At 41.2% G+C, this 24,409-nt stretch overlaps 1 protein-coding gene across 5 annotated transcripts in view; it reads left to right on the top strand.

Annotated features, from left to right (window-relative positions):
- nf2a (NF2, moesin-ezrin-radixin like (MERLIN) tumor suppressor a) overlaps positions 1–24,119 on the top strand; it is a 64,250-nt gene extending 40,131 nt beyond the window's left edge. For 3 of the 5 annotated variants that reach the window (XM_055920347.1, XM_055920346.1, XM_055920348.1), the window contains exons 14-16: positions 16,441–16,559; positions 17,710–17,869; positions 21,347–24,119. In XM_055920347.1, the coding sequence (XP_055776322.1) occupies positions 16,441–16,559; positions 17,710–17,869; positions 21,347–21,397 (330 nt within the window). In that variant the 3' untranslated portion in view covers positions 21,398–24,119. Of the gene's footprint in view, positions 1–1,076; positions 3,009–16,440; positions 16,560–17,709; positions 17,870–21,346 lie in introns of those variants that run through there. The other 2 variants (XM_055920349.1, XM_055920350.1) reach the window with 2 other exon arrangements.
- The last annotated feature ends 290 nt before the right edge of the window (positions 24,120–24,409 follow it).

The raw sequence follows: 24,409 nt of genomic DNA, 5'->3' as shown, positions 1-24,409 counted from the left end.
CCTATCCACATCAACGGGACAGTAGTGGAGAGGGTAGTAAGTTTTAAGTTCCTCGGCGTACACATCATGGACAAACTGAATTGGTCCACCCACACAGACAGCGTTGTGAAGAAGGCGCAGCAGCGCCTCTTCAACCTCAGGAGGCTGAAGAAATTCGGCTTGTCACCAAAAGCACTCACAAACTTCTACAGATGCACAATCGAGAGCATCCTGTCGAGCTGTATCACCGCCTGGTACGGCAACTGCTCCGCCCACAACCGTAAGGCTCTCCAGAGGGTAGTGAGGTCTGCACAACGCATCACTGGGGGCAAACTACCTGTCCTCTAAGACACCTACACCACCCGATGTCACAGGAAGGCCAAAAAGATCATCAAGGACAACAACCACCCGAGCCACTGCCTGTTCACCCCGCTATCATCCAGAAGGCGAGGTCAGTACAGGTGCATCAAAGCAGGGACCGAGAGACTGAAAAACAGCTTCTATTTCAAGGCCATCATACTGTTAAACAGCCACCACTAACATTGAGTGGCTGCTGCCAACATACTGACTCAACTCCAGCTCACTTTAATAATGGAAATTGATGGGAATTGATCAAAAATGTATCACTAGCCACTTTAAACAATGCCACTTAATATAATGTATATGTTTATACTCTACTCTCATCTACTGCATCTTGCCATCTTTATGTAATACATGTATCACTAGCCACTTTAAACTATGCCACTTATGTTTACATACCCTACATTACTCATCTCATATGTATATACTGTACTCGATACCATCTACTGCATCTTGCCTGTGCCGTATTGTACCATCACTTATTCATATATCTTTATGTACATATACACACAAGTGTAAAGGGATAAAGAATAAGGTAGTAGTTGTGGAATTGTTTAGATTAGGTTAGATTACTCGTTGGTGTTTACTGCATTGTCAGAACTAGAAGCACAAGCATTTCGGTACACTCGCATTAACATCTGCTAACCATGTGTATGTGACATAAAATGTGTTTTGATTTGAACCTCAGGAGGCTGAAGAAATTTGGCTTGTCACCAAAAACACTCAAACTTTTACAGATGCACAATTGAGAGCATCCTGTCGGGCTGTATCACCACCTGGTACGTCAACTGCTCTGCCCACAACCGTAAGGTTCTCCAGAGGGTAGTGAGGTCTGCACAGCACGTCACCGGGGACACCTACACCATCCGATGTCACAGGAAGGCCAAAAAGATCATCAAGTACAGGTGCATCAAAGCTGGGACCGAGAGACTAAAAAACAGCTTCCATCTCAAGGCCATCAGACTGTTAACCTCTCTGGGACATTCGGGACGGTAGCATCCCACCTCGCCAACAGCCAGTGAAATTGCAGGGCGCCAAATTCAAAACAACAGAAATCCCATAATTAAAATTCCTCAATACCATTTTAAAGTTAAACTTGTTCTAAATCCAGCCACAGTGTTCAAAAAGGCTTTACGACGAAAGCACACCAAACGATTGTTAGGTCAGCACCTAGTCACAGAAAAACACAGCCATTTTTCCAGCTAAAGAGAGGAGTCACAAAAAGCAGAAATAGAGATAAAATTAATCACTAACCTTTGATGATCTTCATCAGATGACACTCATAGGACTTCATGTTACACAATCCATGTATGTTTTGTTCGATAAAGTTCATAATTATATCCAAAAATCTCAGTTTACATTGGCGCGCTATGTTCAGTAATGTTTTGCTTCCAAAACATCCGGTGATTTTGCAGAGAGCCACATCAATTTACAGAAATACTCATAATAAACATTGCTAAAAGATACAAGTGTTGTGCATGGAATTATAGATAAACTTCTCTTTAATGCAACCGCTGTGTCAGAATGAAAACATTTTTTTTCGGAAAAAGCACACCATGCAATAATCTGAGACGGCGCTCAGACACAAAAACAAGCCATACAGATACCCGCCATGTTGTGGAGTCAACAGAAGTCAGAAATAGCATTATAAATATTCACTTACCTTTGATCTTCATCAGAATGCACTCCCAGGAATCCCAGTTCCACAATAAATGTTTGTTTTGTTCGATAAAGTCCATCATTTATGTCCAAATACCTCCTTTTTGTTCACACGTTTAGTACACAAATCCAAACTCAGGAGGCGCGAAAAGCGAAAGTTCAGACAAAGTCATATTACAGTTCGTAGAAACATGTCAAACGAAGTATGGAATCAATCTTTAGGATGTTTTTATCATAAATCTTCAATAATGTTTCAACCGGAGAATTCCTTTGTCTGTAGAAATGCAATGGAACGCAGGTAACTCTCACGGGAGTGCGCGAGACTGAGCTCATGACACTCTGCCAGACCCCTGACTTTAACAGCTCTCATTCCCCCCTCCTTCACAGTAGAATTAGATTTTTTCTCACGTTTTTGTCTGCCATATGAGTTCTGTTAAACTCACAGACATCATTCAAACAGTTTTAGAAACGTCAGAGTGTTTTCTATCCAAATCAACTAATTATATGCATATTCTAGGCCTGAGTAGCAGGCAGTGTACTCTGGGCACCTTTTTATCCAAGCTACTCAATACTGCCCCCCAGTCCCAAAGAAGTTAAACAGCCATCACTAACATTGAGTAGCTGCTACCAACATACTGACTCAAATCTCTAGCCATGTAATAATTAAAATTTGGATGTAATAAATGTATCACTTTAAACAATGCCACTTTATATATTGTTTACATACCCTACATTACTCATCTCATATGTATATACTGTACTGTATACCATCTACTGCATCTTGCTTCTGCCGTCGGGCCATCGCTCATCCATATATTTATATGTACGTATTCTTATTCATTCCTTTACACTTGTGTGTATAAGGTAGTTGTTGAGAAATTGTTAGATTACTTGTTAGATATTACTGCCTGGTTGGAACTAGAAGCACAAGCATTTCGCTACACTTGCATTAACATCTGCTAACCATGTGTATGTGACCAATAAAATTTGACTTGACTGCTGAAAAATAACCACTACCCCTCATTGAGTACCTCTTTTCTGGTTTACCTGGAGGACAGAAATTCAGTAAGAAAGGTCTATCTACAGATGCATGTGGGTTAAGAGTCACAAGAACTGTAGACCATAGTGACTCACAAAGGACTGTACAGGACAGGTACCGGAGGCTTCCTTTTGGAATCATCTCAGCTCTGGCCTTGTTTCAGAGAGCTAAGGACCAGATACTGAGCGGGCTCACCGGGGTCCAATGTTACCTTGATCTACTCATCACCAGGCAAAGACGAGCATGAGCACCTGAGAAACCTGGACGCTACACTACAGAGGCTGGAGGAGTATGGTCTGAGGGTCCGGAAGGATAAATGCACGTTTTTCTGACCTTCTGTTGAGTACCTGGGCCACGTCATCGACAGTTCAGCGCTCCACAAAGTGCCATCAAAGGTGAAGGCCGTCGCCGAAGCTCCATCCTCACAGAACGGGAGCTTTCGCATCATGGACCTTAAATAAAGCCGAGAGCAATTATGCACAGATGGAGCTTGAAGCACTCGCCATCGTGTTTGGAGTTAAGAAATGTAATCAGTGTCCGTTTAGCCGACGATTCACACTGCTGGCGGACCATAGACCCCATATCTCCATATTTGGTCCTCACACCGGCATTCCGTTGCTCGCAGCCAGCCGCATGCAGCGATGGGCATTACTGTTATTTGCTCACCAGTACGATATCAGCAGACGGCCTCTCAAGGCTTCGCTTACCTGTCACACACACTGAGCACTCCCAGGCTGAAATCTTCTACTTCAAGGAAGTGACGCACACCCCAGTTACATCTGTCCAAGTGAAAAAGTTCACCCACACTGATCCAGTGATGTCTGAGGTTGTGTACATTGTCACTCGTGGGAAAGGAGGAGAGCTGTCGGACAGCCTAAAGCCTTACCTGGTGAGGAGAAATGAGCTCACAGTTCAGTCTGGATGTTTGCTATGGGGCTTTCGAGTCATCATACCGCTGCTCTGAGAAGGCAGGTGCTTGAACTCCATTCAGGGCACTGTGGCATGGTGCGAATGAAGGAGATTGCACACAGATACTTTTGGTGGCCAGGTTTGGACGCTGCTATCAAAGACAAGGCCAAGTCACGTTCTGCATGTCAAAAGATGAGGAACATGCCTCAGCTATGGGACTTCTCAGAGGAGCCTTGGCAGCGAGTCCACATAGACTATGCAGGCCCACTGGAGGATAATATGTTCTTAGTTGTAGTCGACGCACACAGCAAATGGCCCGACGTTGCAGTGATGAAGAGATGAAAGTTTTGTCCAGACAAAAGGAGCAAGCTTTAAAAACATCACAAGAGAACGGGGCCCTCAATAGACGCCTAAACACCTTCCTGTTGACCTACAGAAACACCCCCCATGCTACAACAAATTGGCACCCGCGTAATTTTTCCATATAGACACACCCTATGTGTTTTTTAATAAAATCAACGATATACATTGTGCTTGTCTGATGCTTTAAGCTTACGGTTTCATGAAACAAATGCCTCGAGTGCGCCAGAGATCTAGATAACCAGAAATGAAACTTAACCTGACCCAACTATTCTCCTCCTGCTCCTGCTGGCTCCCGCAGATTCTGCCATTACTCTCCTGAAGTTGCCGGTAATAGGCTACACGAATGTGGAATGCCAATTTATCTTACCATTTCTACCTATCTGTGTGCCAGTTTTGGTTTTCGTGAATCAGTTTGTTTTAATTTATAATAACTTCATATCTAAATCATTGTCATGTGGTTAATCTAAATTATATCTAAATGAAAATGATACAAACCTAAAAAGTAACTCCCATTGCCAACTATGTAAAAATAGCCTACATAAAGCCAACAAATAAAAACATTGCAGCCTGCAGGTAGAAAATATCCTGATTTTAAAAAGAAATATCCTATAAATCACATAGGTCATGTGTAGTGTAGAAGATCTGCAAGGAACTTGAAACATTAACTATTAACTTGGGTCCTGCTTGAAGCTTGCGTATAAAATATTCTGGGCCCTCAGAGTTTCCCGTGCCAAGGAGCTTGGGACGGGCACAGTTGTAGGCTATTTGCGCAAGGGATAAGAAGCAGTGCTTGACTTGGCAGGAGCCCACCGGGGTTGAGGACCGGCACCTAAAATGTTCTGCTGCTTGAGGTCCTGTTCCTTTTTATAGAATATAAGCTAACATATTGTGGAGCTCCTGCACCTAAATATAAACAGTACCAGCACTCAAAATGAGTACCGGAACTTATTTCAGTCCAAGCACTGATAAGTAATCAGGTAGGCTTATTTTATGACGTTTCCACTCGAACAGAGCATGACATTTTTCACTTTCACACTGATTATCGAAACGGAGAGAGCTAGAAAGGTTTTTCAAATACATTGAGGAACTATTGTAATTCTCAATGGATGTAAAAACAGACTTTGTTTGCTTGCTATTTGAGGTGAAGAAAAAATTACATTGAGAAGCTCCACAGGTCATTAGTGGTAGTGTGTTAAGCCAATCAGAAATACTATCAGATCCCCAAATGGGCACATTTACAGTGGGGCAAAAAAGTATTTAGTCAGCCACCAATTGTGCAAGTTCTCCCACTTAAAAAGATGAGAGAGGCCTGTAATTGTCATCATAGGTACACTTCAACTATGACAACAAAATGAGAGAAAAAATTCCAGAAAATCACATTGTAGGATTTTTAATGAATCTATTTGCAAATTATGGTGGAAAATAAGTATTTGGTCAATAACAAAAGTTTATCTCTATACTTTGTTAAATACCCTTTGTTGGCAATGACAGAGGTCAAACGTTTTCTGTAAGTCTTCACAAGGTTTTCACACACTGTTGCTGGTATTTTGGCCCATTCCTCCATGCAGATCTCCTCTAGAGCAGTGATGTTTTGGGGCTGTTGCTGGGAAACACGGACTTTCAACTCCCTCCAAAGATTTTCTATGGAGTTGAGATCTGGAGACTGGCTAGGCCACTCCAGGACCTTGAAATGCTTCTTACGAAGCCACTCCTTTGTTGCCCGGGCGGTGTGTTTGGGATCATTGTCATGCTGAAAGACCCAGCCACGTTTCATCTTCAATGCCCTTGCTGATGGAAGGAGGTTTTCACTCAAAATCTCACGATACATGGCCCCATTCATTCTTTCCTTTACATGGATCAGTCGTCCTGGTCCCTTTGCAGAAAAACAGCCCCAAAGCATGATGTTTCCACCCCCATGCTTCACAGTAGGTATGGTGTTCTTTGGATGCAACTCAGCATTCTTTGTCCTCCAAACACGACGAGTTGAGTTTTTACCATAAAGTTCTATTTTGGTTTCATCTGACCATATGACATTCTCCCAATCTTCTTCTGGATCATCCAAATGCTCTCTAGCAAACTTCAGACGGGCCTGGACATGTACTGGCTTAAGCAGGGGGACACGTCTGGCACTGCAGGATTTCAGTCCCTGGCGGCGTAGTGTGTTACTGAAGGTAGGCTTTGTTACTTTGGTCCCAGCTCTCTGCAGGTCATTCACTAGGTCCCCCCGTGTGGTTCTGGGATTTTTGCTCACCGTTCTTGTGATCATTTTGACCCCACGGGGTGAGATCTTGCGTGGAGGCCCAGATTGAGGGAGATTATCAGTGGTCTTGTATGTCTTCCATTTCCTAATAATTGCTCCCACAGTTGATTTCTTCAAACCAAGCTGCTTACCTATTGCAGATTCAGTCTTCCCAGCCTGGTGCAGGTCTACAATTTTGTTTCTGGTGTCCTTTGACAGCTCTTTGGTCTTGGCCATAGTGGAGTTTGGAGTGTTACTGTTTGAGGTTGTGGACAGGTGTCTTTTATACTGATAACAAGTTCAAACAGGTGCCATTAATACAGGTAACGAGTGGAGGACAGAGGAGCCTCTTAAAGAAGAAGTTACAGGTCTGTGAGAGCCAGAAATGTTGCTTGTTTGTAGGTGACCAAATACTTATTTTCCACCGTAATTTGCAAATAAATTCATTAAAAATCCTACAATGTGATTTTCTGGATTTTTTTTTCTCATTTTGTCTGTCATAGTTGAAGTGTACCTATGATGAAAATTACAGGCCTCTCTCATCTTTTTAAGTGGGAGAACTTGCACAATTTGTGGCTGACTAAATACTTTTTTGCCCCACTGTATATGCCTACATTTGCACGCAGGCCAGGAAGCCTATCGCCCTACTTAAATGCGTGTGCGTCCTTACTCAACATTGACAGGAGCTCTCCAAACAAAAAGACAATGACTAAATTGACACCTCGTAAATAGAAGGAAATTAACCAAAACGTGTTTCTCACAAGTGTATCATACGTTGTGTACTCTGCAAATAATGTGTCCACTCCGACAATGATAACGGGAATAATAATATGGTATGCATTAACAGAAATGACAGAGATTAGAAATTACTGGTGAAATATGTAATGGGGAATTGATATATGCAAAAAATCGAGCGCAAACAATTAACAGAATAAAGTTATGATACAATAAATGTGCACAAATTGGTGGGAGAGCGCGCATTCTGAAGAAAGAAGTGCATTGTGCATCTGATCGCATGGTCAATCCGACGTCTGCATTGGCCATGCAGCATTTACGGTGATATGGCCTCAGCAGAAGTCAGGGCATTCATACTTCTTGCGCTTCGCGGAACAGTGCAGAGCTGTTGTCAAGGAAGTGAGTTTGTGTTTTTTACAGGATGTAGAAAACCGTCAACCAATCATGTCAATGTGGAGCTATACAGAGCCCTACAAAATTTGGGAGGAGCATGGTGATGCTGTATGGAGCTCGATTTGGCCTCTGGAGGCTCCGCAATTGCGTTACACCATCCATATGGAGCCTCGGACCACATTTTTGGATCAAGCATAAATTGACTTTTAGTCTAGGCCTCCAATGGACTAGTTCACTGAGATGAGTGCAAATATATATACTACCGTTTAAAAGTTTGGGGTCACTCCGAAATGTCCTTGTTTTCCATGAAAACATACATGAAATGAGTTGCAAAATGAATAGGAAATATAGTCAAGACGTCTAAGGTTATGAAGATTTTTAATTTAAATAGTAATTGTACGTCAAAGAATCCTCCATTTGCAGCAATTACATCCTTGCAGACCTTTGGCATTCTAGTTGTCAATTTGTTGAGATAATCGAAAGAAATTTCACCCCATGCTTCCTGAAGCACCTACCACAAGTTGGATTGGCTTGACGGGCACTTTTTACGTACCATACGGTCAAGCTGCTCCCACAACAGCTCAATAGGGTTGAGAGATCCATTGACTGCTGGCCACTCCATTCCATTATAGACAGAATACCAGCTGACTGCTTCTTCCCTAAATAGTTCTTGCATAGTTTGGTGCTGTGCTTTGGGTCATTGTCCTGTTGTAGGAGGAAATTGGCTCCAATTAAGCGCCGTCCACATGGCATGGGGTTGCAAAATGGAGTGATAGCCTTCCTCCTTCAAGATCCCTTTTACCCTGTACAAATCTCCTACTTTACCACCACCAAAGCACACCCATGCCATCACATTGCCTCCACCATGCTTGACAGATGGCGTCAAGCACACCTTAAGCATCTTTTCATTTTTTCTGCGTCTCACAAATGTTATTCTTTGTGATCCGAACACCTCAAACTTAGATTCATCTATCCGTAACATTTTTTTCTAATCTTCCTCTGTCCAGTGTCTGTTCTTTTGCCCATCTTAATCTTTTATTTTTATTGGCCAGTCTGAGATATGGCTTTTTCTTTGTAACTCTGCCTAGAAGGCCATCATCCTGGAGTCGCCTCTTCACTCTTCACTGATACTGCAGATACTGAACTAGTCTAAAGAAGGCCAGTTTTATTGCTTCTTTAATCAGTACAGTAGTTTTCAGCTGTGCTAACATAATTGCAAAAGCGTTTTCTAATGATCAATTAGCCTTTTAAAATTCTAACCTTGGATTAGCTAACACAGCGTGCCATTGGAACACAGGAGTGATGGTTGCTGATAATGGGCCCAAAAAATTAGCTTTTCTTTCAAAAACAAGGACATTTCGATGTGACCCCAAACTTTTGAACGGTAGTGTATATTTGTTTCTGCTTGACTAAAACATTCTCGGTCGACCAACAGCCTAACAATCGACCAGTCGACTAATTGGGGTCAGCCTTACCAGCAACAGTGGTCGCACAAACAGGCCCTGTGTCCTACACAGTTCACACACCGGAGAACATAATCTGCAGGAGACACGTGGATCAACTGTTGCCAGGAACCAACCTCAGAGATGACTCATGTCAAGTGACAAACCAAGATCAGCTACTGGAGACCTACCATGATTACGAGCCATCACCTGAACATCCACTGCAGCAACCTAGAAATTTGAAAAGTGCTCCAAACTCAATTGAACCAGCCAGAGTGCCTACTTCAGGGTACTGTTGCACCCCAGTCTGGGCATACACCATCACCACTCTGACTCAGTGACAATGCGACTGTCGACTCACCTATACGTTGTCATTACAAGAGAGAAAGAGGACCCCCTGAAAGATTGAACATTTAGTTCAGACTAACCTCCGACATTGGGGCAGATTACACCCCCGGGTTAAGTCTGGGAACTGAGGCCATCTACCTTCTTTGCCTAGTTCAGAAAAGTTTATTCTGAAAAGTTCCTTTATTTACATTAAGATAACTGTTATGTTAAAAAGAAAATAATATGCAAAACAGTGAATAATATAGTTTGTCCTTTTATTCCACTTGTAACGCCCACCTGCCTAAGTACATTGGAATGCTTGGGATGTTTTGTCTTGTGAAACGCATTAAACAATGCCCACGTTAGTTTTTACTCATGTCCTGTACTTACAGTATATTAGTTGTATAAGTAATACAGTGTACTATACAGCAAATTCTGTCATTGATGCAGCGGCATTCACATCCAAATCTGTTTACATTAAATGACTGACTCGTGTAGATGAACTCATCACTCTTCCACCACTTAGATGTCCAGTAGCTAGTCCACCTCCAGCACAGTAGCCTTTACACTCTGCCTGCCTGCCCGCCCACAAGAGAATTATGTTCATATATTACATCACTTCTCAGTATTACAGAGTACAGTACATAACATACAGTACAGGGCCTGTATTCAAAGAGTGTCTCAGAGCAGGAGTGCTGATCTAGGTTCAGGTCTTCCCTCTTATTCATTATAATCTAAAGGTTAAACTTATCCGAGATCGCCACTCTTACTGAGACACTATATACAGTGGCTTACGAAAGTATTCACCCCCCTTTGACATTTTTCCAATTTTTTTTTGCCTTACAACCTGGAATTAAAATAGATTATTTGTGGGGTTTGTATCATTTGATTTATGTAACATGCCTACCACTTTGAAGATGCAAAATATGTTTTATTGTGAAACAAACAAGCAATAAGACAAAAAAAAAATACTTGAGTGTGCATAACTATTCACCCCCCAAAGTTGTAGTGCCACCTTTTGCAGCAATTACAACTGCAAGTCTCTTGGTATGTATCTATGAGCTTGGCACATCTAGCCACTGGGATTTTTGCCCATTTTTCAAGGCAAAACTGCTCTAGCTCCTTCAAGTTTGATGGGTTCCACTGGTGTTCAGCAATCTTTAAGTCATACCACAGATTCTCAATTGGATTGAGGTCTGGGCTTTGACTAGGCCATTCCAAGACATTTAAATGTTTCCCCTTAAACCACTAGAGTGTTGCTTTAGCAGTATGCTTAGGGTCATTGTCCTGCTGGAAGGTGAACCTCTGTCCCAGTCTCAAATCTCTGGAAGACTGAAACAGGTTTACTTCAAGAATTTCCATGTATTTAGCACGATCCATCATTCCTTCAAATCTGACCAGTTTCACCATCCCATGATTTTGCTGGATGGTGTTCTCGGGGGGATGAGAGGTGTTGGGTTTGCGCCAGACTTAGCGTTTTCCTTAATGGCCAAAAAGCTACATTTTAGTCTCATCTGACCAGAGTACCTTCCATATGTTTGGGGAGTCTCACACATGCCTTTTGGCAAACACCAAATGTGTTTACTTATTTTTTTCTTTAAGCAATGGCTTTTTTCTGGACACTCTTCTGTAAAGCCCAGCTCTGTGGAGTGTACGGCTTCAAGTGGTTCTATGGACAGATACTCCAATCTCCGCTGTGGAGCTTTGCAGCTTTTTCAGGTTTATCTTTGGTCTTTTTGTTGCCTCTCTGTTTAATGCTCTTCTTGTCTGGTCTGTGAGTTTTGGCAGGTTTTTGGTGGTGCCATATTCTTTCAACAAAAAAATATATATGTTTTGGATCTTTTTTTATAACCCAACCCAGATCTGTACTTCTCCACAACTTTGTCACTGACCTGTTTGGAGAGCTATTTGGTCTTCATGGTGCTGCTTACTTGGTGGTGTTGCAGACTCTGGGGCCTTTCAGAACAGGTGTGTGTGTGTGTGTGTGTGTGTGTGTGTGTGTGTGTGTGTGTGTGTGTGTGTGTGTGTGTGTGTGTGTGTGTGTGTGTGTGTGTGTGTGTGTGTGTGTGTGTGTGTGTGTGTGTGTGTGTGTATATACTGACATCATGTGACAGATCATGTGACACTTAGATTGCACACAGGTGGACTTTATTTAACTAATTATGGGACTTCTGAAGGTAATTGTTTGCACCAGATCTTATTTAGTGGCTTCATAGCAAAGGTGGTGAATACATATGCACGCACTTTTTTTTTATACAAGTAATTTTTTTCACATCACCAATTTTGACTATTTTGTGTATGTCCATTACGTGAAATCCAAATAAAAATCTATTTAAATTATAGGTTGTAATGCAACAAAATAGGAAAATCGCCAAGGGGGATTAATACTTTTGCAAGGCACTCTAAATGGGTCTTTCTATAAATAAAGTGACCAATGTGACATCAGGGTCAAATTTTCGAAATGGATTGATATACATTTAAATATGATTTTCTTGCTGGGAAGCTCTGGCGTTATACATTTTTTTCTGCTGCTGTAGCTTTTTTGCCTTCTCACAGTCTGCTTGAAACATTCCTCTTTTAGTATACTACAAGCAAGGGACATCTCATGTCTGTTTTATTGTATTTTTTTCTTTGTTTAATATGTCCTCAATTTTTCTCCCCGCTCTGCTGAGTATTTTTCTCCGCTCATACAGGAGTATAAATATACATTTGTATTTTAATACTGATTCATCAGGAGGTGCTGCGTCACCCCTACTTCCTGCGACTATACTTATGCCATTATGTAACTTTGAACTTGTAACATTTTATTGTAAATACGACACACAAAATCCAATCAAATGCATTAAAGTTTATTTTAAAACTGTCTAACAATGTATTCTGGCAGGCTATGTACAATTATGATAATATCATATACTGTATATTAATCATAAATAAAAGGACAACAAGTCGGCCTATGAAATAGTTTAGGAAATGTTCCCCAAAGAATCTGATTTTCCCTCTCAAAATCACTTTTTATAGAAAAACAACAAATGCTTAAAACATATCAGTAGACCCACTTTGAGTAAAATAAATTTATATAATTGGTTTAGTTCCCCTTTAATTCAATTGTGCGCCTTGCAAAAAATGCTGTAGTTCCCCTTTAATTCAACTGCACACCTTGCAATTGACTGTTTAGCTAGGGGTTTTGTTGGCTACTAGACATGTGATGGGAGAGTTTGCAGAATTAACGCCCACCCAATTGATACCATTCTGACAGTTCTTTTTTAATTGCAATCAACATTTAATGGGAACGTTTTTTGGGAAATCCTTTAGAAGTGAATGTATTGTATGCACATTGCACTCATGTTGTGCATGACGATGGCTCTACCTCACTGTCCCATCACAAGTCAACTAGCGTTCCATCGCCCATTACTTTTTCTCATGAACTTGACACTATCTGCTCAATGTAACAAATCTGCCATAAGTCAAACAGACAACTAGGCTACAGCTGTCATTGTAATCTTACCTCAAGAATCCCCAGGAAAAGACAGGCTATTTATCTTGACCCCGTAACAACAGACACACAAATGTTGTCAATCCTTGAGATCAACATGAATTCCAACACTTTGGCTGTTGTTCAATCGCGTGCGGTATCACACAAGCTCTTTATCACTTGATTGTCATTCAGAAAAATCTTTCCTGAATCAACTGATGTAGTGTGAGAATGTTCTCTAGTAACTTAATAACAGAATGGATTTTAGTTTTGTTAATCAACTTAAAGTTGCTCTTTCTGTTTGAAGCATTAGATTTTGCAATCTCCCAACATTATTTTGGATATGTGTGCCCATAAACTGTTTTTACACCGTAACATAGAAAGATACGAAATGTTACGAGGTTACAGTTCACTTCCGAGATCTCCATACAAAAAGTGTCCGACAGCAATATCCAGTAATTTACAGGATCAAGTTCAATGTGTAATAAAAATGTTAAATGCTTGGAATATCATATAACGATAAACAGTATCATAAATGTAAGGAAAGATAGGTAGTGTTTTATGTAACACAATTAATTAACATCCAATCACATTAACCGGTACTCTCTCACGGGAAACCTTCAATTTTGCGCAGACATTTAGAAACCAAACATTAGAAACCAAACATGACAATTTGAAAAATAAGCCACAGGAGTTTTTTGAGCGAGAATAAAGACGACTGTCGAGTAGTAAGACATGTATAAAAGCAACAGACACCATTAATAAGAAGAGGCTTGAAGCATCTTATATGGTGAGCTATCGACTGGCTGGGACAGGCAATCCCCATACTATTGTTGAGGACCTAATTCTTCCTGCTGCCACAGATATGGCTGGGACAATGCTGGGGGAAAAGGCCCAAAAAACTATACAGACAATTACTTCATCAAACAACACTTTCACGACGCATCAATGACATGGCAGGAGATGTTTTGAAACAATTACTGCTTTGCGTACAAGCCAGTGAATTCTATGCGTTACAGCTGGATGAGTCAACAGATGTGGCTGGCCTGGCACAGCTCCTGGTATATGTCCGTTACGTCTATGGGGTGTCAGTTAAGGAAGACATCCTCTTCTGCAAACCACTGGAAACCAGGACAACATGAGAGGATATTTTTAATGTACTGTACAGCTTTGTGACATCAAATGGACTTTGGTGGTCAAGATGTGTTGGTATCTGTGGTGCAAAAGCCATGACAGGGGGACCTAGTGGAGTGGTAACATGTGCAAGCAGTTGCTCTCGACGACCACTTGGATATGCTGCAGCATTCACCGAGAGGCTCTTGCTGCCAAGGGAATGCCTGATAGCTTGAAAGACGTGTTGGACACTACAGTGAAAATGGATAACTTTGTTAAAGCAAGGCCCCTGAACTCTTGTGTATTTTCTGCACTATGCACTGATATGGGCAGCGACCATGTAACGCTTTTACAACATACAGAAGTGCGTTGGTTATCAAGGGGAAAAGTATTGACAAGTTTTTTTAATTGAGAGACGAGCTTAAAGTTTTCTTTACTGACCATAATTTTCACTTGTCTGACCGCTTGCATGATAACGAGTTTCTCACACGACTGGCCAATCTGGGTGCTGTTTTTTCTCACCTGAATGATATAAATTTACGATTACAGGGACTCTCCGCCACTATATTCAATGTGCGGGACAAAATTGAGGCTATTATTAAGAAGTTGGAGCTCTTTTCTGTCTGCATTAACAAGGACAACACACAGGTCTTTTCTTCATTGAATGTTTTTTTGTGTGCAAATGAACTCAAGCTTACAGACATTGTCAAATGTGATATAGAAAAGCACCTGGGTGAGCTGGGTGCGCAATTACGCAGGTACTTTCCCGAAATGGACGACACAAACAACTGGATTCGTTATCCTTTCATGCCATGCCTCCAGTCCACTTACCAATATCTAAACAAGAGCGCCTCATCGAAATTGCTACGAGCAGTTCTGTGAAAATTGAATTTAATCAGAAGCCACTGCCAGATTTCTTGATAGGGCTGCGCTCAGAGTTCCTTGCCTTGGCAAATTGCGCTGTTAAGTCACTGATGCCCTTTGCAATCACGTGCCTATGTGAAAGTGGATTTTCGGCCCATATAACCCTGCATATGGTTATATGGTTATGTAATAACAAAAATATATTATTTTATAACATGCACTTTCTCCCGCGTTGGATAGTGGTCTCTGTCCATGGTTCTGAAAGACATCAGTTCGGGTTGAATTGGTGACTTTTCCTAGACCATGTTGCTGTGTGCATAATAGCAAAGTTAACCAGCATATTGGTATTGAGAACAATGCGGCAGAGGCAGCATCAGAGTTAGGAGATGAGAAAACAGCCCTTGCTTTAATTGCCTATAGAAAAGTGAGGAGAGAGGAAACCAACTTTATTAGGTTTATAATCAATAGCATAACTGTTATGTGCCTGGCTTTATAAATCATATATATATATATATATATATATATATATATATATATATATATATATATATATATATATATATTTTTTAAAGACGGATTCTGTTGCCTGTTTGAGTGTTTGTTTAATATCTTACTGACTCCGTGAGCACCAAGCCTCACGCAACCACATGTCGGATTAACAAATTCTGCTGTTTTTATTCTTTGCTATGCTGTAATAAAGGCTTTACACTTTTTTTAGATCAGCCTCTTATTATTTATAATTTAGTTATTGCTGTTAACACTTCCAAATTGTCAGAAATTATATTTATAATAATAATAACCCTATTTTTTCCTTGATATCCTTCTTCTTCTTATTATTATGATCATTATAATAAATAATGTCATTCTCATTATTAGGCTTAGTATAGCAGCCTGGTATAACCACCATCGAGCTGCAGGCCTAAGAGCACATCCTGTTTAGTCTTAATACCGTATTTCAATACTTACAGTAACTTTTCAGTCAGAAATGGCTGTAATTATGTTGCAGCTTTAGCAAAACACGGACAGCGTGATACACACTGTTGATGTTCTGTGGCGCTGCAGCAGGGAGTAGAGGGCGACAACAGGTGCTAGTCACAGTCACTCGCTGTCTTTTTTTTAACACAGCGCAGCAAGTCTGAGCCAGGCCCGGCACAATCAAATCAATTGCTTTCGGACCCGCTCTAGTAATTTATGTCTTAATTATTTCATCAAACATTTCGCTTAAAGCATCAGACAAGCTCAGGGGATATAGTTGATTTGACTAATGCATTCTAGGGTATTTTGCCTCCGTCACCATTCCGAAGTGTGTTACGTGTGTCTGCGCTCATATCAAAGTATTCATTCGCATCTGTCACTCCATCCTTCTCTCTGTCATCCTGTTCTTCCATTTATCTTCTCCCATCTACTTCTATCTCTGTCACCCTCTTCTGCTGCTACTCACTATCCCCCTCTCTCATTTTATATTTTCTCCCTCTTCTCCCATCTCCTCACTCACTCATTTCCCTCCCTCCCCACCCCTCTACCTCGCTTTCTCTCCTCCTCCCAGCCCTCGGCCATCCCAGGTGATGCGATGCCTCCAGACCTGAGCTTCAGCAGAGAGAACCTGAGCTTCGACTTCAAAGACACAGACATGAAGCGCCTCTCCATGGAAATCGAGAAGGAGAAGTGCGTGACTGACCACTTCACTCTCTCTGTCTGTCTTCTCATCCTTCTCTTTCTGTCTCTATTGCTCTCTCTCTCTTCTCTCCTCTTTCGAGAAGGATAAGTGAGTGACTGACCACCTCGCTTCATCCTGCAGCATTAACAATCAGATGTACACCACTATTACAGACTTGTCTCTGTTCTATTCGTCCCCGTCTCTCTTGCTCTCTATCTCGAGGAGCTGGCTCTCTTTCTACCTGACTTCATTACTGCCTTTCTTTCTGCCTGACTTCATCCAATCAGATGTACTTACTCTACAGTAACCTTCCCTCTCTGTCCTTTATTCACCTGTCATTTTCTTCTCTCTGTCCCTCATCTTTCTCCAGATCTCTCTTTCTCTCGCTCTCTCACTCTTTCTCCCCTTCCTTCTCCGACTGCCTGTCTTCGTCTTTGTCAACCGCATCTCCTGCTCTTGCTCTGTCGCTGTCTCCTACTCCCTGTCTAATTCTCTCCATCTTTTAATCTCTCTTCTCCCATCTCTCAAGACAGAAAAGTGAGTCACTCACTGGCCACTCTCTTTGTCCTGCCACCTGACTTCATCCAATTAGATACTGATTGATTGTACACATGTACAGTACACCACAGAATGAGACATGTCCCGCGTGCTCTATCAGGCGTTGAGCACGGAAATGTCATGGACCGTGACTCATGGTGGTACTATGTTGACGCATTTCAGTCAGAAGCACTCATTTCATAATTAATGGATATTATAGTGTACATTGATATTTGTTTGTAAAGATGTGGCACAGATTGTACTAGTTCGGGATGTTTAAGTTCTGAAAATAATGATGTAGACATGTTGTTTTATCACTATCATCTTGTTTGTATATCTAAAACTTTATTTTAATCAATGAAATTCAAGCAGCTACTCAAGATTTTACAACCGTTTTTATGTCATATTCATGAATCAAAATGACAGATTGTCAAATGGGAAGATTAATAACTCAACAATTTTCATCTTGAAGGTCTTGTTTAGGATTCTATTCATTAGGGCACACCGTAGCAGAACTATTTCAAAAATGTTTCTTATTCTTAAGTTTGGATAATACTTTCTTGTTTCGGCCTGTATGACCCAGGTGGAGGATTGTCATTCTTATTTCTGTGGTCCTCTCAGGGTGGAGTACATGGAGAAGAGTAAGCACCTTCAAGAGCAGCTGAATGAGCTGAAGACAGAGATAGAGTCTCTGAAGCTGAAGGAGCGAGAAACGCCTCTGGATATACTCCACAACGAGAACACTGAGAAGGGCACCAGCAAGCACAGCAACTTCAAAAAGGTAAGCCCTATAACTCCCCAGACAGACACACACACGCACACACATACATAGGATTACGTTTTACACAATCGTCATAAACACCTAACACTAAGAGAGGCACCAGCTAGCACAGCAACTTCAAAAAGGTACACCTTATAATGATGTCTGTCGCTAGCCTATCCAGTGTCAATGACACATGCATGGGTGTATCTCGCACAAACAATTGTCATACAGACTTCTCACATCACTCCTTACACACTGCTCCCACACAACTCATATAGCCTACCACTCAAACACCACAGACTTGCATATCAAACATAACCGTTAGATAACCGTCTAACTACTTTCACATAGAGATTTATTCTGCTATCATCAAGAGGAATTAACAAATTAAGCTCACAACCTGAACCGTTATCTACAACCCTCAGATTCTTCGCTAAATCTGTAAAACCATTGAGGTGAAATGTGAGCTTTGGCACATCCATACAAAACGCCTCTCCCAGCCCCCTGCCACCCCTTCTGTCTCCGTGTGTAAAATAAACTTGTTTGAGTAGCACTAATTGATTTTAGCACCGCGATCAGTCATTGGAATGGATGGGAACACCTTGGGTGTTCTGAGCTTTAGCTGGGCTTAGTCACTGCTTGTTTAATTGAACTGGGGCCAGTGAGCAATACTATTTGTGTTGGGGACTGAGACTGCACTGCCATTGCAATGTGGCTCTGTGGTATGTTTATCTGTGTGTTTACCCTGAGAAAAAGAGGGGTTACCATTTAACTCCAGTGCAGCACCTAGCAAGAGGCTGTTGTTTAGCAGTGATGGTGATGGTAGAAAGAAAGAAAATACCCACTGGATTAATGCAAATAATCCTGATATCATTCTGCCAGGTAAGCATGGTTTACTTTGTAGTTAACATTTAATTGAGAGTTTTTGCGAAAGCCTTTCCATCTACCAGAAGAAATGTCATTAGCATCATCGCTAACGGCTACACAAAGTACTGCACATTCACAGACACAGGGAATTTTCGTTGCCTCTTCAGAAAGTTGCAGGAAATAACTATCACTAACCACGTTTCATTCCACAGTTTTTATGCAAGTAACATCATACTGTATAAAAAAAATCTTGACAGCTGTGATGGAAACAATTTTATAAATGCCGCCAGACAATTTTTTCGTTCGACATGGTGGAATCTTTTTGTGTCGGTAAAATTAATAATGCGAGTAATGGTGGTGGAAACACCATTTTTGCGCAAATATTCATATAATAACACATATTGAAGTAAACTTGGAGTCACGTAATGATATTGTGTGTGGTCCTCCCACTACGACGCAGTTTATTTGGCTACAAATGAAATAAGTTATGATGAACTTCACATGGTGGGTTTGGGAAGAGTAGCTAGGAGGTAAAGATTAGGTTGATTTCCTTAGGCTGGTACAGAGCTATAGACTTTGTTGTGATTGAGTAGATAGAAAGTCTTTATTGATTGTTTATTGAATAACCTTTCGAGAATATTAACTGGCTCGACAAGGCTTACTTACTCTTCAACACTCTTAAAACTAATGTTATCTTTTTGCGAAATGGCTCATTGTAAGTATCTGTATTAATATCAGCATGATGACTAAACAGAGGAAATGGAAAATACAATATGGTGACACACACGCGCGCGTTATGTTCTTCTATCCTTGTGGGGACCTAAAATGAATGTCCATTCAAAATTCTGTTTCCCCTAACCTTACCATAACCTTAACCCTAACCTAAGCTTAAAATAGCATTTGTCCTCATAATTTTCCTTGTTTTGCTATCCTTGTGGGGACATTGGGGATTTTACGTCCGCGCAAGGATAGAAGAACCTACACACACACACACACACACACACACACACACACACACACACACACACACACACACACACACACACACACACACACACACTCTACCCTGTCAGGCCTGTGGCCAACTAGTCTATAAGCTTGGCTACCTGCCTGGTGTAAAATAAGACGATGGTAAACAGAGACTGTGCACATCCATTTCTCTCCCTCATATTGTATATTTTGATGAGCTTGAACACCCGTGTCTACAGATTTAGCTAACAGTTTAGCACCAATAATGTTTTCCAACCCCCCCACACTCTAGTATTTAAGCTGGCAGCCCCCCTGATAAGCTGGAAGCATCCAGTTTTCAGGGGGAAAAGAAGAGAGCATGTGATGCGACTTTTACTTTTGGATGTGTGCCTCGCTATTTACAGTCCCCAGAAGAGAACATACCCCGACAGTTTCTCTCTCTCGCCCAGACCAGAATGCGGGGCATCCTTTCAAGTGTTTATTTTACACCTGCTACATTAGGTTAATGGGGGACAGGAGGAAAAAAAACATTTTCTGTTTTACCTGACTGAATTAGGTTTTAGTCTGTAGAGGTTTTAGACGGGGGGTGGGGAGTTGTTAGAATTCTTGTCCATCAAGAATCCTAACAAACTTAAGATAAGGTGATATAACTCATAATCACGCATTGATATCAATGGGATACTTGTTCAGAGATTTGAGTTAAAGTACATGCACAAATCTCAACTTTGGATTCATCCCATAGTGCTTCAAACCTCCACCACTTGCTGCTCCCTCTGATATTTTTTATTTCCATTTTTATTAGGATCCCCATTTGCCGACTCCAATGGCGACAGCTAGTCTTACTGGCGTCCGACATAACGAAAAAGACATTACAGACAAAATACTTTACAATTTACAGTACATACACACAAAAAGTAGGTCACATGGGGGAGAGACGTTGTGCCGTGAGGTACTCTCCCAAACTTCTGAGACGGTTTTAAAGTATAAAGCAAAGGTAGACTAGAAAGACATGTCAGTCATCGTGACTCCCTTAGATCACAGTCAGAGCTGCGTATTTGACAGGACAAGACAATCATGCCCATTAAGTGTCCTTCAAGACGACAACGCTCTCTATTCGATTTGTTCTCCCCATAACGTCTTTTAACTTTGAAACTTGTGTTCAACTAAAGGAACCAGGAGTAAACAAGTGTCTAGATTAAGTCAGGATTCTATAAAGGTCAACGTTCCATCCGAATATTGTCAGGATTCAATCAAAATAACAAACAAACAATGGCTTCAACATCGTGTTCCGTCAGAATGCTGAATGTAAATACAGACTGTCAAGAGGTGAGGTGGTACATGCAATTATCCCAGGTGGATAATTAAGCATTATCCCAGGTGGATAAGCATTATCCCAGGTGGATTAAGCATTATCCCAGGTGGATAATGTCACCTCACAAACAGCCACATTGCCAGCTAACAAGTCACTTCTAGTATAGAAAAACCTGTCCAAGTCTGTTTTTGTCAGTGGATATGGCACCTTACAGTCTTTGCCACTTTAAAACTAACTCCAGCTGCTATTTCATGTGTGAAATAGCACTGTTGTACAGCAGTAGAACTGATCCTGGTCAGATGTTTATGGTGTTTTGGAGATCTAATTCATGTATTTTTCTCTTACAGCTAACTCTACAGAGCACCAAGACCAGAGTGGCTTACTTTGAAGAACTATAGATGTCACCAGGGACGTGTGTGTGCATGCTTGACTGTGTGTGTGCGTGCTTGACTGTGTGTGTGCATGCTTGACTGTGTGTGTGCGTGCTTGACTGTGTGTGTGCGTGCTTGACTGTGTGTGTGCGTGTGTCTGTTTGCGTGCGAACGCGTCTGTTTGCGTGCACGCGTGTCTGTGTGCGTGCACGTGTGTCTGTGTGGACATGTCTCTGGAGAAACTTTATCACTACAGTACATTCCATACTACGTGGCCTTTGGCTTCATTTCACCACAACTGCGGTCAAACGATGGACCACTGCCTAGGTCAAAACTAATTTAAGAACTGAAGTTTACATACTGTATAGGCCAAGAGAGACAAATCATGAGTTACACTTTAATTTACATTCCACTACTTCTTACCTAATATTTACCTTAAAATAACCAAACAATACTCACAATAACTACAGTTTGTGTTATTTGTGTAACATTGAAACAAACATACTATTTACCATTCACTAGCAGGTAGGTAAAGTATGTTTAATTATGTATCAGTATCCTTACCACTCAAATAAGTGCGTAATGAGTATTAACAGGTAAATACCACTGAAAAATTACAGTACAATATTATCAACTCGTATCACGTCACCTCAAGTCTCTGGCTGCCGTAAGTTAATTTCTGTATAGGTGTTCTCTAGTATGAAGGTACCAAGTGCACTATATTCTGTTCTACCCTTTAAAAGCAGAGTGGAATAGCCTTTGAACTCTGGGTGAAGATGAAGGAATGGTAAGAGTATTACAGTACAACAATCCGGTGTACATCTAGCACAGTTTTCCTGAATCCTGATACTGGGGACCCACAGCGATGCACATTTTTGTTGTTTTGCCCTAGCATTAACACACTTCATTCAACTAATCAGCTCCTCATCAATGCTTTGATTAGTTTATTCAGTTGGGCTGGGGCAAAAACCAAAATATGTGTGCGGTGAACATTTTGAATCCCCATGACCAGGATTGGGCAACACTGATCTAACCTATCGTTGGTACTTTTGGGAAAAATGTCAGGGCTATGTTTCTTTTTTAGCTCTTTGAACAAACTTGAGTTTGCATTCCATTCCATTGTATTGATCTAATACGGTGCACTCTGAAACTGTTTGCATATTTTGTTACATTACAGACTTATTCTAAAATATATTAAATACATTTTTTGCCTCAGTCTACACACAATACCCCATAGTGACAGAGAAAACAGGTTTGTATAAATGTTTACTAATGTAAATAAGCTATTTCTGTGTTTGTATTTGTAAAAGTATTCAGCCTGTTTGCTATGAGACTTGAAATTGAGCTCAGGTGCATCCTGTTTCCGTTGATCATCCTTGAGATGTTTCTACAACTTGATTGTAGTCCACCTGTAGTAAATTCAATTGATTGGACATGATTTGGAAAGGCACACACCTGTCTATATAAGGTCCCTCAGTTGACAGTGCATGTCAGAGCAAAAATCAAGCCATGAGGTTGAAGGAATTGTCCGTAGAGCTCAGACACGATTGTGTCGAGGCACCGATCTGGGAAAGGCTACCAAGAAATGTCTGCAGCATTTAAAGTCCCACAGAACACAGTGCCCTCCATCATTCTTAAATGGAAGTGGTTTGGAACCACCAAGACTTTCTAGAGCTGGCCACCCGGCCAAACTGAGCAATCAGGAGAAAAGGGCCTTGGTCAGGGAGGTGACCAAGAACCTGATTGTCACTCTGACAGAGCTCTAGAGTTCCTCAGTGGAGATGGTAAAACCTTCCAGAAGGACAACCATCTCTGGTGAAACAAAGATTATACTCTTTGGCCCGAATGCCAAGCGTCACGTCTGCAGGAAACCTGGTACGATCCCTACGGTGAAGCATGGTGGTGGCAGCATCATGCTGTGGGGATGCTTTTCAGGGACTGGGAGACTAGTCAGGATTGAGGCGAAATATGAACGGAGCAAAGTACAGAGATCCTTGATGAGAACCTACTCCAGAGCCCTCAGGAACTCAGACTGGGATGACGGTTCACCTTCCAACAGGACAATGACCCTAAGAACACAGCCCAGACTACGCAGGAGTGGCTTCAGGACAAGTCTCTGAATGTCCTTGAGTGTCGCAGCCAGAGCTCGGAATTGAACCCGATCGAACATCTCTGGAGAGACCTGAAAATAGCTGTGCAGCGACGCTCCCCATCCAACCTGACCGAGCTTGAGAGGATCTGCAGAGAAGAATGGGAGTTACTCCCCAAATACAGCTGTGCCAAGCTTGTAGCGTCATACCCAAGAATATTTGAGGCTGTAATCGCTGCCAAAGGTGCTTCAACAAAGTACTGAGTAAAGGGTCTGAATACTTAGTTCAGTTTTCGAAATTAAATTAATAAAAAAATGATTTGTCAGCATGGGGGTATTGTGAGTCGATAGTTTTTTCCCCATGAACAATTTCAGCCATTTTAGAATAAGGCTGTAACATAACAAAATGTGGAAAAGTCAAGGGGTCTGAATACTTTCTGAATGCATTGTTATGTGTCTTATCTGTGAAAACGGTTTATTTTCTTGTTGGCATTAAACGAGGACAGTGAACAGTGTTTTTCTTTTTGAAATGCTATTATTTTGCATGTGTTGTAAGTTGCCTTTTTAAACACTATACTATTTTATAGAAATACTGTATGTTTGAACTGATCATCTGTGAAAAATAATTAAAATGTAAGCAAACATTTTATTCAAGAATGACCAAGGTTTTATGAAGCCTTATTTTGTCAATGACTAATAACCATAGCCTGCTAAAACTGTCTTCTTCGACTCTGCACACAAAGGAGAAAATGTTATCCACGCCACTCAGAAAATAACATTGTACTTTTGGAATGAATAAAATGTTATGTAACAACCTCCCACCCACCCAGTTAGACATATTTAAAAAAGAAACAGATTCTCCAAATATGTAGTTAGTAGCAGTCAGCTCAGATCACATAATGAGGACAAGATCTGAAGTGTATGTGTGTGTTTGCACCAGTGGTGGAAGA

The sequence above is a fragment of the Salvelinus fontinalis genome, chromosome 4, assembly GCF_029448725.1.
Source record: "Salvelinus fontinalis isolate EN_2023a chromosome 4, ASM2944872v1, whole genome shotgun sequence".
Classification (NCBI taxonomy): Eukaryota; Metazoa; Chordata; class Actinopteri; order Salmoniformes; family Salmonidae; genus Salvelinus; species Salvelinus fontinalis.
The sequence above is the reverse complement of the archived record's forward strand: the minus strand, read 5'-3'. Positions and strand labels throughout refer to the sequence as shown.